At 36.0% G+C, this 14,425-nt stretch overlaps 2 protein-coding genes across 3 annotated transcripts in view; both read right to left on the bottom strand.

Moving 5' to 3' along the window:
* LOC139978679 (translocon-associated protein subunit beta-like) overlaps positions 1–14,425 on the bottom strand; it is an 86,222-nt gene that overhangs the window by 48,515 nt on the left and 23,282 nt on the right. The window contains exon 1 of one of the 2 annotated variants that reach the window (XM_071989081.1): positions 732–735. The exons of the other annotated variant lie outside the window; for it this stretch is intronic. The gene's annotated coding sequence lies outside the window, so the exon portion shown is untranslated. Of the gene's footprint in view, positions 1–731; positions 736–14,425 lie in introns of those variants that run through there. 2 annotated transcript variants of the gene reach the window in all.
* LOC139978680 (molybdopterin synthase catalytic subunit-like) lies at positions 1,519–6,311 on the bottom strand. The gene is made up of 5 exons (XM_071989082.1): positions 6,166–6,311; positions 5,264–5,375; positions 4,240–4,390; positions 3,202–3,325; positions 1,519–1,674 (listed from the first exon to the last, which is right to left on the bottom strand). The coding sequence occupies exons 2-5, from the start codon at positions 5,370–5,372 to the stop codon at positions 1,594–1,596; spliced, it is 465 nt and encodes a 154-aa protein (XP_071845183.1). The 5' UTR covers positions 5,373–5,375; positions 6,166–6,311; the 3' UTR covers positions 1,519–1,593.

The raw sequence follows: 14,425 nt of genomic DNA, 5'->3' as shown, positions 1-14,425 counted from the left end.
CCTACCTGCTTATTGAACAGAGTCCCCGCGCTTGTTTACTCTCGCAAATAGTCCTGTTGCAAAGCTTAGTATTAAAGTCAATGCTATCAGCTCAAATTTCATATCCAGTTTCTTCCAACATCAACACCAGAATTCTTTTCAAAACACTGACAGAGGAAGATCGGTTGACTCATGTCGGTAGATGTTTGCACTTTGCAGTAACAACGCTATATTTAAATTTTCTCAGGCCATGCTCTCACTCCTGGAGCTCAAAAATGCGATAGATTATCCTTTGGTTAGAACCCACATTTGTTGCACTTTTTTGCTGCAAACTACATCAAAATGGTATCTTTATAGCACATTTAAATAAATATAATGGGTAACGTCATGTATGTGCTTGCATTGTGTAGGAGCTCCCTAGGTATATCTACAGCATATTGCTATTTATCAGAATGAGCTCACAACATTGTTACACAATGAAATGAATATGATAGTTGTATAGATTGGTAAAGTATATTTGATTCACAAACCACCTTATGCTTCTATAAAAGAAGTTTACAAGGAGAAAAAAATGGAATTTGGAAGTATAATTGTGGGAATAGATGAGAGTATATGATTAAAACAGTTAAAAGGTAATAGTTTGTCAGCTATGTACCCTTTACAACCTAGTAGGTTATTCTCATCTTGTAGGCATGCATTGAAAAACAAAGAGTTGTGCTAAGCAGGCATATCAGTTCCACAAATTAACAACTTTAGTATAATGGCATGCAAATATGAATAACCAAAACATGCAAAACAGATTATGTCAACCAGTACCAGATCATAGTGTACATAATTTATGCTACTTTGGATACCAAAAATTATTACTAAATGGTACAAAATAGATCAAATCCCAAATTATGAAGAGCCATAATTTATATTTTCATCGTCACAGCGTGGTATGAAGATTACGAACTAGAATGAAAGTATGAGTTATTCAGCCGGTGGGTAATGATATAAATCAGGGCGAAAAGTTTGTCTTCAAATATTGTGATTTGTAGGCTACGGAATCTTCCTCATAAAATATTATGTTTATTATATAAAAACCCGACAATACATGTTTGGACATGTATAGCAATCTGACCATTTTACATGGCATTTGCGATGCAAAACTGGATGAATTATGCCCTGCTTCTGCACATACAGTGTTTCCTATGTACAAACACTGCTATGCATCTTTGGACATGGACAGCAATTTGACCATTTAAACATGGCATTTTGTGATGCGATACTGCATAAATAATTCCCTGTCGATAGATGTGATTTAACTTATATGTGAATTACACAATGGCACAGTAGGTAAGCTGTGTTTGATCCTAATGTAAATTCAATATGACCATAAGCCACTCCAACATGACCCCTTCATAGAACAATCAAAGTTTCAAACAGCACTATTTGAAAGAATCCTCTTTCCGTTTTTTGTTCGATCAGAGATATTTCGACTTCGTGTCAGTAATTTCTCTTTTTTCCATCAAAAGAACGAACTCTTCAATCAAGGTATTTAAAGTTCTCTTAATATAAATTAAAATTATCCGGTTTCTTGTGATTACAATTTTGCTAGATTCTCAGATAACATCACGAATTTGTAGTCTTCTCTTTAGACCAGCTACATTCTTTATTTTCCTTCCAAGATGAATCTCCCTCTTCGTAAAATTCCTGAAAACAATGGACAAAAAGCTGGTGAAATGATTTGAATTAGAGACTAGTCAAGGCACAGTAATGTTTGGTACATATCAAGTGGTCTCCTGAAGTTCCACTGAATGGTAAAAAGTTCAAACCAGTGGTTTTCAAAAGATATATAAAGTTCTGCATAATGGTTTGAAATTTAGAAAAATATGTGGAATACCTTTACTCTTTCATCAATGTGTGTAATATACCTGATTGACAAGGAACATTTCTTTTATGATCATTTTAACAGTCAAATGTTTACCACTACTTCTAAATGATACTTGTCACATTGTCTGTTAGCACTATATCCCTTTTTTAACAAACATGATTCTATTTTAATATACCTGATTGAACCGGAACATTTTTTTCCATATCATTTTAACGCTCGAATGTTTACCACTACTTCTATATGATACTTCATCTTACTGATGAAAACATTATGTTCAATGAATGCTGATTTCTTGCAAATATAAAATGATATGAAAAGTCCAGTTTTGAGAAAAAATCATATAAAATATTCGGCTTCATCAAGCTGCGATTTACTTTTATTGTGATACTTTGTAATATTCTTTCGGTCTGTTTGATCACTTTCCACTTTGCTGCAATTTCCTTTTCCAGGTATGTGTCTTCTTACTTAGTCTGAAATTTCGCTGCAGTCTGCGTAGAGATTCCTGAACCGCATACATAATTACAGGTTTCTCGAGCGGCTGCGTTTGACGATCAATGTTTGTCAAATTCAACATCTAATTGCAACAGTCTGATTTAAAAAAAAACACCGAAGGAGATTCAAACTTTAAAATGAAACAAACAACTTAACCGCTTCACAAATCTCAGACAATAACGCGACAACAGGAAATAGCACATGGTGAAAGGGTAGTATGTTACCATGGCAACATGGTACACACGATTTTTATCGGTAACTATTATCCTCGCGTGCGTACATATCTTAAATTTATGAAGATACTTGGGAAGGTTGTCATGTAAAGAAATTTAATATTTGACATTTTTTGATCACTTAGTAATGATGTGAAGATATTGAATTTCAAATGAAAATGTGAAATGCAGATTTTTTTTTTAAATGTTTGTTTGTGACACAGATCAATTAGATGCTCAAGTGAAAGATTTGACAACAAAACAAAAATGGTACAGGGTGACTATGGAGAGAATTTAAGTTTGAATCTTTCTTAGTCCAAAGAGAAGTCGAGGCATCACTCTCACACCCAGGCGCGTAGCCATTGGGGGGGGGGGGCAAAGGGGGCAGCCAATTGTCAGCCAAAATTTTCTTGTACGCTTTGCGCCAACTCATGGTGGCGCTACGCTTAGATAGTTTTCAATGCTGTATCTACGGCTCTGATAGTTTGCCTACAGTTTCACCCCTCCCTTGGTAAATTCCTCGCGACGCGCCTGTTCACACCCAGTACACGCACGCACACACACACACTCATATAGATGTTGTAACAGTCCTTTGCCAAGGAATAAAAAAACGGATTCATTTTAAAATAATATAACTTTTACCTTCTTCCATATAGGTACTGTGGCTTTGAGAGTGTCGATGCAGTATTCTACAGCCTCAAGAGATTCCTTACGATGTGGCGATGACACGGATATGATCACACTAGCCTCTGTTATCGGGACATGTCTGTAATGCAAGATGGGTGAGCCACAGATATCAGGAATATACTCTCCATTTTCACTTAATAATATACACATAAATTTAGAAACATGCGATGGATTTACAGAGAACCAAAATTAATTTCCTTTCTCGCTTATGAAACAAGAATTTGAAGTCCCTGAAGGAAAGACGGAGAAGGTGTAAGAGAGTGTGTTTCTTCTTGGCCAATGAGAAAGTGCTTCATCTTTATTCAGTAGGTAAGGTCTTGCCTTCTGTTTGTTCATTTCCTTCAATTGGCATAAAGAGATCAAAGGGCTCATTAGCATTCTTGATCTGCGTAGGGTCAGTAGTATGACCAAAGTTCTGCTGTATACTTTACATGTTACTTATGCCAGGTCATGGCAGCCTGTACTACCCATACTGATACTGTGTGACCTTTAATTGTCAAAATATTTGCGTTAGGATTTAAATATACCAAAGAGGTACGTTTTAACTATTACGGTTTCTGCAGTTTTAAATGTAAATGTGAAATTGTAAATGTGAAATTGTAAAAACAAATTATAAGACGGTTACAGACGGACTTAAATGCATGGCTTACACTGGCAAATCTTTGGGCAGAAAAGGACAATAACAGCAATAATACATACACAAACAATTCCATAAAAGAAAACTACACACATGGGCCATTCATAAAGTAAAGGTGAATACACACTGTGATATTCTAGGTGTATACTTTGGCACACAGCATCAACTGCACCAACAATAAGCTTTAACATATTAAAGTGTACTTCATGATAGCTGTGATAAGATGAAGCATCTGTTTATAGGCACACAGCTATTTGTTTTTGACCCGTCAGCATTTTAATGAAAAGTAATATAACAATGCAAGACACATCTGACCGATTCTTCACGGAATCATCCACACACGTCTCTCATCTTACCCCAGACGGTGTAAGACTGCGACCCTCGTCACGTCCCATTTCTCGATCACCTGGTCACAAATTTTACGGATTTCCGTCACCGCCATTGTCTCGTACGCCTCGTACTCCAGGTGAAGGACTTTCTTGCCGTTGAAATTATCTCTCGTTGTACCTGGATCGGGAAAGGCAGAGTCATTATTAACTATAGAAAGCTCTTAGGAGACAAATTGTCAACTCTGCGATGGTTTTTAGATACCACTTAACTGACATCCGTCTCGAGTCACTTTCAAATTTGGAGGAATATACAAAAGGGTGTAGGAAAGCTGAAGGCGACATGAATGTCAGAACTATGCATTTTCACAGATAGTGGCAACCTCTCTGCATATGATGACAACTTTTACAGATGTTTTGATTCGATATTCATAATCGTAAAACTAGCAATGATCATAAAAAAAAACTATAAAAAAAATCAGGCAAGTGATATATCATGTAGGGCCATTAATATCAGAGATGATAAATGACAAATTTGTAGCGATGAAGACAAGAGTTAGCAGATGTCTCTAGTTTACTCTCATAGCTGTCACATGGTGATGACGATGATGATGAGTCTATGAAAAATGGTGATGGTGATGACTACGATTATAAGGATGTCAGTGACTGAGAAGATGATGATGGGTTGTACATATGACATTAAGAGATCCCAGACAGATTGTGAGCGTGGTGGCCAAATGGCTAAGGCGTCGGACTCGTGATTCAAGGATTGCTGGTTCGATTACTGCCTATTTCATTACGTTGTGTCCTTGGGCAAGATGCTTTATCTCACTTGCCTCTCTCCACCCAGGAGTTAAATGGGTACCTGTGAGGTAACTTGTCACTGGGTGCAGTATATACTGGAGGGATTGTCTCTGGGACAGGTTATCATTGACCAGGGGTAATATAACGTCTGTAAAGCGCTTTGAGACCTTTCGCTGGTATAAAGTGCTACATAAGAAGCAAATATTATTAAATATTATTACAAAAGAAGATACTTCTTGTTTACCCGCACCTATGAATACTGAGATTGCACCACAGGAGGGAAGTGTGACAAACTTTGTTGCTCTGTCTAAGGATAAGATGGATGTTGTTAGTTCTATCAACACTGAATCGGATGCCATGATCTGTAAAGGAAGGAAAGAGGGGGCCAATTGTATAAACTTATAATGATTAATGTAACAGTATTTAAAAACAGAAGATCAATGTAAAAGGAAGGAAACACAGGCCAATTTGATAAACCAATTATGATTAATGTAACAGTATTAAAAACAGAAAAAGACACGTCAAGCTATAAAAGTGAGAAAGCCTGATCCTAGCACTTTCTTCTTCAGATGGATTCTGCTTTGAAAAATAGAAAAGTCAAACCCTCCAAGTTGATATATAATTAATTACACTATCCTATTAGTAGATTAAGGTGGCTTAATAGGGACATAGGAAAGAAATAAAGTGTCCTTGAATCTCAAAATTTTCACTTTTTATCTCAAAATTTTGTCTTTCTATGTCAAAGTTTTTGCCTTTTGTTTTGACCTTTTAGGTAAAAAATTTGTGATAAAATGTCAAATTTGACTCTAAAATTACAAATTTTGAGATAAAAAGTCAAAATTTTTACTCCCAATTTTTGTCCCTATTAAGCCACTGTAGTAGATAAATACTTTTTTAACATTTTTCTTCTCTCTTAGATTTGGACGTTAAACTACTCTGAAGCTGACAAAATTGATGGGGTGGGGCAAAGGGGTGGGTGAAGGTTGAAGAGGGTTGTGCCAGGGTGAGTGATGGTTCAGAATCTTTTATCTCAGGTCAAGTACAGTTGATAACCACGGTACCAAATTAACTACCCGAAAAAATGGTTTAATAAGAACACTCTTTAGAATCAGTACATCAACAATAAGAAAATGGATTTGTCATATTACTTACCTTTGTGGTTTACAGAACGAAGTTGACAAAACTTGGGTGTCGAATCAGATCAAGCCAAAACTGATCCTACTGTAGATCTTGTCAGTAGTTTACATGCATTAGATGAAGATAAGCCTATGTTTCCTTTTTTTCTTTCTAAGTTCCTCCTACCCACCGCTAAGAGGAGGAATTACTGCAATCTCGTCCCCAGAGGTGAGCTGGATGAGACCAGTCTCCTCCGTAAACCAATCACCATTCACCGCCAAAATACAATTCTCTTCAATATTCTTCAGTCTGTGTTCAGAAAAAAACAACAACAATAAACAAAAGTATTCAAGAGAATCAATGGTAATATTTGGTTTCACACAGAATGATTATTATTTTTTCTTTTTCTGTCGGCTGTTCCCCACACCATCCATAGCCGCTCGTCTTGAGGAACTCATATACAACCACAGTAGAAAAATATAGCTTGGCAATATTTGGTTTCCCACAGAATTTTTTTTCTGTGTGTAGTTTGTTCCTAAGTTGACCCCTAGCACCTTCCCATCTGCTTCCTTAATCACTACCCCCCTCCACCCCCCCCCCCCTCAACCTCCAGCAAACAATACTGCTGACAATGAGCAATTCAACTACTATTGTGTTTGGTGTTAAATCGTTTTTTTCACAGTTTTGACATAGCATGTAATAACACATTTTTGTATGTTTGCCATAAATTTATGTAGCATGCATTCAAGTTCAAAAGTCTGTACATACTGAGTACCAGAGAACACATACCGATATGTAATGAGAATTTAAAATACAATAGAGAACATATATATATGACATATTGCTTGAATATGAGGATTTTGAATGCAATGGATAACACATTGGTTATAAGCTGCTTACCCAGAATGCTTTGCTACAAGGACTTCAAATACTTTTCTGGAGGTCACTTGCTGAGGAAATGACACAATTTCTTCTCTTATCCCAGAGATATCTCTACTTATTGCAAAGTATTGCACAGTCACTTCAACCTCTGGTTGGTTTTGCATTTTCCATCTGAGAATTACTAAATAAGAAAAATAAAAAAACATCAAGAAATAAATTAAAGCAGCCACAAGTGCTCACAATTTAACAGATTTAACACCTTGAGGCACCCGAGACTTTCCACCCCCCTCACACCCCTCACCCTCTTGATAATGATTTGTAGACAGGCATCCCAAATTACAAAGTTGGTATGTCTTGCCTGGAAGGGTTTACAGGGGCCCTTGACCATGGAGACTCCTTCATCTTTTGGGCCCTTGACATACAGGGCCCCTAAGCGCTTGCCACACTGGATAATTCTCACTTTTTAGCATCACACAGAGGTTTCCACACTACTGAGGGTCTGGTCAATTAACATCACAAACGCATGTCCAATATCAATGAAATCAGGTTACTGTGAAATCAGATAAAACATTAGGTGTTTACTTAAAATAACCGAGCTAACCACAAAACTTTTCATAGCAGGTGAATGTATGATAGGGCTATCCTATCTGCATTTAATGTACCAATTAAAACAGCTTTTTGAGTTTTGTTTACATTTTTATCAAACCTATATTGCCCTTGTCCAAAACATTGCCCAAAACTAAAGGTTGCAACTGGTACTACTTCGAAACCAACCTCAGATTTTTTTCTCCACAAAATGAAATGTCGTCTGGTTACTTTGATTGAAGCTTTAACATTTTGAAGCCCATGCCCAGACACTTTTCAGGTGAGCATACAGTAACTACTGGAAAAGCGTTAAAGTTTGTTGACTTTTATGTCGTACTTTCAAAGGGAATTGACTAGTCAAGCCCTGAAATGTATGGACATTTTTAATACCAAACAGCATCCAAAAAATTAAACAAAATCGATTAAAACTGTTGCGTGAAGGCAAGAGTCATTAATTTCGTCCGAGTGATCCTCCCCTATAAATACTAATTCTTTTTATATCATTTTAGGCAAGGACAAAATGAACGCATTTCACAACATTTGATTGGAATAAGTTACTAGTACTGCAGTATTTATGAGTCATAAATGTAGGAGTGAGCAGATACGTGCGATGGTATCGTTTAATTTCAGTAAAAAAATGAAAAAATTTCTACCAGCTGCAGTAGAAAGCCGTTAAATTGATTGAACACTTCGACGCCTATAGATGCATGTATCAAATTAATGTGAAATTAGCGCTACAGGATAGAACACTTGTAAATGGTTGCTATGCAACTATACTTTCATAGTGATTTATAGCAACAGGCCTGAGTTTGCACTCCCACAATGGATTAAATGCAGAATTACTTTACGCACAAATTATATCGATTCATTAATGTCACATTTTATGTCGCAGCAGTCCTCTTTAAAACCGTCTCAAGTATTAAAGTTCTGTTACTGCACCACTCAGAAGCAATTAAGCCGGCATCTACTAAACTTTCAAAGCAGATGTACTTAAGTGTTGCTTAATTTGCATACAGTATGAGCATTTTAGATGAAGTTGTTATTGTTATTAACTGTTCCAGCTTTAATTAGAGCTTTGCATGATTGCAGTACTGTAGAAGAAATACTTCATCTAGTTCTTTATAAGAACTCATTTATCTACAGAGCAGCCAATTATATTCAAAATGGGTTCTTAGAATCTCTGTTATAATCCTTTTAATCTTTCAACCTCCATCATATTTCTTATTTGTTCATGCTTTCATGATTGTACATGTTACGTCTTTTGTGTATCATTATTATGGGTCTTATTTATACATTTTGTAATTTAAACTGGAATAAAGAAATTTTAGAATAAAAAAAATTATTTCTTACATACGGTACCACAGTAGTCACTTGAGGTAGGCCGATAGGCTAGCAAACATATTAACTTTGTATTAAAGGTTAGAAAGAAAAACCCCAACCAGCTACTGTACTTTGATATAAAATTACTTTCTGAAACCTTTAAATACTATAAAAGAAAATATGTTACAGATACTCACCACTATATCTGTTCTAAGCAGTCCACGTAATGGGTTGATCCAAATGTTTTTTATCGATTAGTTGAGCTGAAATAACAGTAATATTAACAGAAAGAAGTTGATACCATTAATGTAATTTCTGTATTTCTATTATATACTGTAATATCTCACTTAAAATAACAGAATTTCAATGCAAGACACAATGTAGGTATTACCTGATTGGAACACACAATCCTCTTAAATACAATACATGCATATACAGTACAGTATGTCATCCTATATAAAAACCTACAGTACTTTAGGTCGAAACATAAAACACTACACAGATTTTAACCCAGCATTTCTTAAATCTTATCCAGCAGCAGTTGAAATTACACTCTACTTCACATACAGGAATAACAATTCTTATTTAGAGGCCTTAGATTGGTTTAATCAAGTTTTAGAGCTGTATTCCAGTCAACTGGCTGCAGATGTCACATGATGTGGTCCACTGGACGTATATGCAGTACATCTGTTTAAGGTTACCATATTCTATCTGGATAGAGAGAGGCAAGCTGTAGATGCCTAGGTGAGTGCATCGAGTTGAGGGGGGGGGGGGGGGGGGCCTCTCTTTCTCAGAGAAAAAAAATGATTTCGAAGGGTACCTACATGGAAATGATACCCAGAGTTGAGAATACAAGACTCAATCTAGACTATTTGAGATTTTATCTTACTGTTTTCAAATGAATACAAGCTGTCAATGCCTACAGTAGTTGAGGGCTTTGAGTTGAGGGGCTGCCCTCTCTTTCCCTAGATGGAAAAATTGATTTTGAAGGGCACCTACAAGAAAATAATGCCAGGGTTGACTCTGTCTACCATATTTGAGAATTTCTCTTTCTGGTTTCAAATTAGAATAGCTAGATAGCCTAGTCACTGTGCAGAGACATTTATCACTGTATTTTTTTTTAATAACTAGTTTGTTAGAACTACCTTTTAAGTTTTGTAATCTGTCCAGATGTCCATGTCAAGGAGGCCTGTGCAGGGATATATTATTATTAGCTCTTAGATGTTTTTCAGAAACCCTACTATTTCAAAGCAGCCATCTAAAGAGGCCAGCTTACAGGGCATAGAATATGTTTTTACTATTTGTCAAATGCACCTCATTTCTTATGTCTGAGCAAAATAGTTTGGAAAATACCAGAGATTACTCCTCTCACATTTTGAGCAAAACTCGGATCTTCCTTCACAAATTATCCCGACTAATTAATTATGCACAGTATTTAGGGCAATGAAATCCCCTGAAGGGAATATTATACAGCAGAGGCAAGCTGTAATATTTTACCTGGTTTTGAGACTAGTGTACGATGTACTTCTTCTTACTAGAGCGTACTCTGACAGCACTCATTAATTTTCCGATCCAGACGTTATACTTTTCTGTCCCCATTTTGATGTGCTTCATCTGTCTCAATAATGCACTGATCTCTATAGACATCTTGAAAGTACTGTAGCCTGCCCAGACTCTGAGTAACCTTAAAGCAGCATTTTGCGTCCTTTTCTATGATTTTTCTCAACCTCACTGACTCCACTATGCCATAACGACATACATAACCAGCTTATCTATTTAAATCTTACTTCAAATGGTAGCATAAAAGTCGAAAAATTTACAACTTTCAACTTTTTTTTTCTCCAAGATATTTTCCGTTGGGATCCCAATAAACCTCGCCAATAATATGAATATTAAAACACTACGAACATCATTGACCACTACATATTACAACACCATGCTTGATTTGTGTACAGTCAATATGGCAGTTGTACCAGGGAGTTCCATAACAACTCCCTGGTTGTACAGTACAAAAGCAAAGTCTTGAATCTATATTTAGCAATGGCTCATAACTAAACCTGCATCTCTGATTGGTTGAATTCAAACTACTGTAGTGGGCTTGGGGGAACTGTATGCGATTAATTTTAAATGTGGAATTTCTCGTGGACACTTTTCTCATTGTCTGCAAATATCCTTAATTACTCGCCAATTAACGTTGTTGGCAGGGAAAAACTTGGCTAATATCTTAGTTTGCTGTTTTGTGATTGATATACTGTATGTAAAAAACTATGGACATGTCAAAAAAGTAGAAAACGGCGACCAAACGCAAAATGCTGCTTTAAGAGATTTCTTATATAGTGTGTACTTGAAGTCGCTGTTTTACTGCCTGGAAACTTTGACTACTGATGAAACCCCTCTATTAACTACATTTACATATTTGACACACTCAAGACATTTTTATAACATTTACATATTTGACACACTCAGACATTTTGTAACAGGACGTGGCATGCTGAGATGTATAAAAAAATTCCATAATTACCAGGTAGGGTAGTTTTGGTGTGAAATGTGAAGCAAATGGAAAACATCCATATTGCCCATGAAAGCTTTTAATTTCAAATTCATACAGCCATATTGATGCCTTGCACTCTAGACAATTTGTTGAAAATTTTATTCCTATTTATTTCATTCTTAGAATATTTATTTATTTTGTATGTAACTTCATCTTGATCCCATATGGTCTGGGAATAACAAGTCAGTGCAACAAATGGTTTTTTGAATAAAGTTGTACACAGTGTATTATTCACATCTAAAATAAAATAAAACAATTTCTTGAATCCTGTTGCTAATTTGTTTTATTGTTTAAGATTTGAAGCTGAATGTGTCTGTTATGATAAATATGATAGTATTAGGATCCTATGTGCACAGGAATTATATATGCTTGTTTTACAAAGTGTTACTACTTTAAAAGGAATCCGAAACAGGGTTCAGATTGGGGGAGGGCCCGATGGAGGTGGGGTGGGGGGTGGGGAGGGGGAGATAGAGCAGCTCCTGAGTCAGATTATGGATATTCAGTGGTGTTGAAATTGAAATTGCTGCATATGGCATCTTAATAATAAATAATAATCATAATAATAATAATTAGTCTTATATAGCACAAAATCCAACCTAAAGGTTGCTCAATGCGCTTTCTTCTGGTATCTTCAGGGGACCCTACTTTTATTGACCCCATTGCACACTGTTATGCTAGCTAATTAGTAGGGATGGGATAATGGTGGGATAGAAATACTTTCATAACCCTCACTACTTCCATTAATATTAGGCAAAAGTTGTTGAGGAAATTTACTAAACAAGAAGCTACCTTTCTATTAAGGTTCTTGTAAATTCTGCTCAATTAATTTCTGGAAACTTATGTTTGTAAAGAATAAACTTAATGGCTGGTGGTTTGCTCTCAGAACAAATGACCATTGTCTTAGTAAAAAAGTTTTGACGGATATTCCGTCAATAGAACATGATACGCAGCTTCATAAATCTATAACGATGACATCACCCCGCCCACCGCTGTTTCCAAATTCTTAATAATTTAGCTGAAAAGAACAGCTAACCTCCTTTAATACAAGGTTTACAAATTTTGATAAAACAAAACACATCCAAAGTTATCTCTGTGTAACAATGAACACATATTTTGCAAAGTATTTTGCTATGAGGGTACCAGACATACTGTATTACAGTAGCAATTCATAAATATATATTTTCAGTCGAGAAAAAAAATAATAAAACATATATAATAATTCATAAATAAAAAAATTCATAAAAAATTTAAATATATAAATAATATGTAACCCCAGATTCAGCACTCCCACCCAAGGGGACAATAGTCTTAAGGGAGCGGGGTTCTTCGGCTGTAATAGGCTCAACTACCTGTACCAAGATAACTGGTTGTTAGGCAAATATATACTACCCATGCACCTCGTGACATAAACATAAAAACCTACATTACTACTATATCTACTGGGCTTGTCTGAGATAACACACAGAATTAAACCAAAAGCATACATTTTTCTATGCAGTTTATGTATTCGTGATTATAGAAGCAGAGGAGGAAGAGAAAAAGGTACAGTAAAGCAATAATGAGCAACAAATTTTGACATTTTTTTTCCAAATTCTATCTGGAGTATTGACTGTGACACCTAGTGGCACCATCTAAAACATCTATTTATAATCTTATGACAGTAGGCAATAGGTCATTGCATATATATATATATATATATATATATATGGGGATAAGAGGTCACTGCAAAATTGAGCTCAGTACACAAGTTGCTCTCATCCTTTAAAACTGCCATTGTATGAATATATATAGCTTCAACAAGGTCAATGAGGATTGTTTATAGATCTGTGACACCTTCTTGTTGTACTGATTACCGATATTGTTATTTAAAGGGTGTGAAGACTCGCGCACGAAGAAACCTCTAATGCGGTAATCTGACCTAGTGTCGAATGAGGTGTAACAGAAGTGTTAGACACCACCATCGATCCCAGAAAAATACACACACAGCTTGCTACCGTCAGTAATTAGAAACTAGTGCACAGTCAGTACATGCAGCTACGGTCAATACCCGCAACACAGTGTAAATAGCAGCGATGGACATCTCAGGTCTAGATAAAAGTTAGCAAGGTATCACGTTTCATTACTGCCTGCATATTGTAGGACACAAACAATACGTCACTTGCAAGCAACGGAAAGTTAACTTTTTCAGATGGCCGCACGCGGTTTGGGGCGAGTCTTCAAAGCCTTTAAAGGAGTATTCCAGTGGCAAAATTTGACTGAGTTGAAACTCTCCTGTAAATGTTCTGCATCATCACTGATGTAGATGGAAAACATGTCGATAACATCAAACATATTACTGCAAATATGGGAGATAATTACAACTTAACTTGGTATGTATGCCACTAATGGAGTGGATAACATTATCATGGCATTAATGATGTGAAAAGATTTTCAACCACAGGCGAGATTTTAGCATGTACAGAATTTAATCAAAATATGCAATTTGATGAAGAATGCACTTTAGAGGGCAGTATATCGAAAGACAAGCCGACACCCCCAAATGTACCCTGTTACGAGAAAAAAAACAAAATAAATCTGTTCAATAACATTTTCCCATGTTATGGCTTTGCAGATATTCCACTGTATTACATTTCCTGGTGGCTGGAGTGATGAAGGGGTCTTCAAGGAGACTTTCATACATCGAGAAGTAGCAACAAAATATTGAGTTGGGGATTTTGAACTACTATATAGCTGTGTGGCATAGTTTAGTCTTATCAGTAACACGATATGTCTTCCAGGATATACCGTTTACCCTTTGAAGAAGATCCTGCTAGGATCGAAACGTCAGGCCAACTAACTTTTACACATTCTCTTACACAGGCTCTCTAGTGGATAAGCAGTTTGCTAACAGTTTTATTTTATTAGGATATATCCCTTCAGCAATGATAACATCGATGGCTTACTGTAGCTTAAAAAACA

The sequence above is a fragment of the Apostichopus japonicus genome, chromosome 13, assembly GCF_037975245.1.
Source record: "Apostichopus japonicus isolate 1M-3 chromosome 13, ASM3797524v1, whole genome shotgun sequence".
NCBI classification, from domain to species: Eukaryota; Metazoa; Echinodermata; class Holothuroidea; order Aspidochirotida; family Stichopodidae; genus Apostichopus; species Apostichopus japonicus.
Note: the sequence above shows the minus strand (reverse complement) of the source record. Positions and strands in the feature narration are given on the sequence as shown.

Bases quoted from the DNA above. Each gene is read 5' to 3' on its own strand.
- LOC139978680 (XM_071989082.1), bottom strand. From the start codon at position 5,372: ATGGCATCCGATTCAGTGTTGATAGAACTAACAACATCCATCTTATCC. The intron at 3,326-4,239 runs GTAAGATGAGAG...CTTGCATTACAG, and splicing joins GCAGTCTTACACCGTCTGGG to ACATGTCCCGATAACAGAGG. The intron at 1,675-3,201 runs GTAAAAGTTATA...CATTGTTTTCAG, and splicing joins CAGTACCTATATGGAAGAAG to GAATTTTACGAAGAGGGAGA.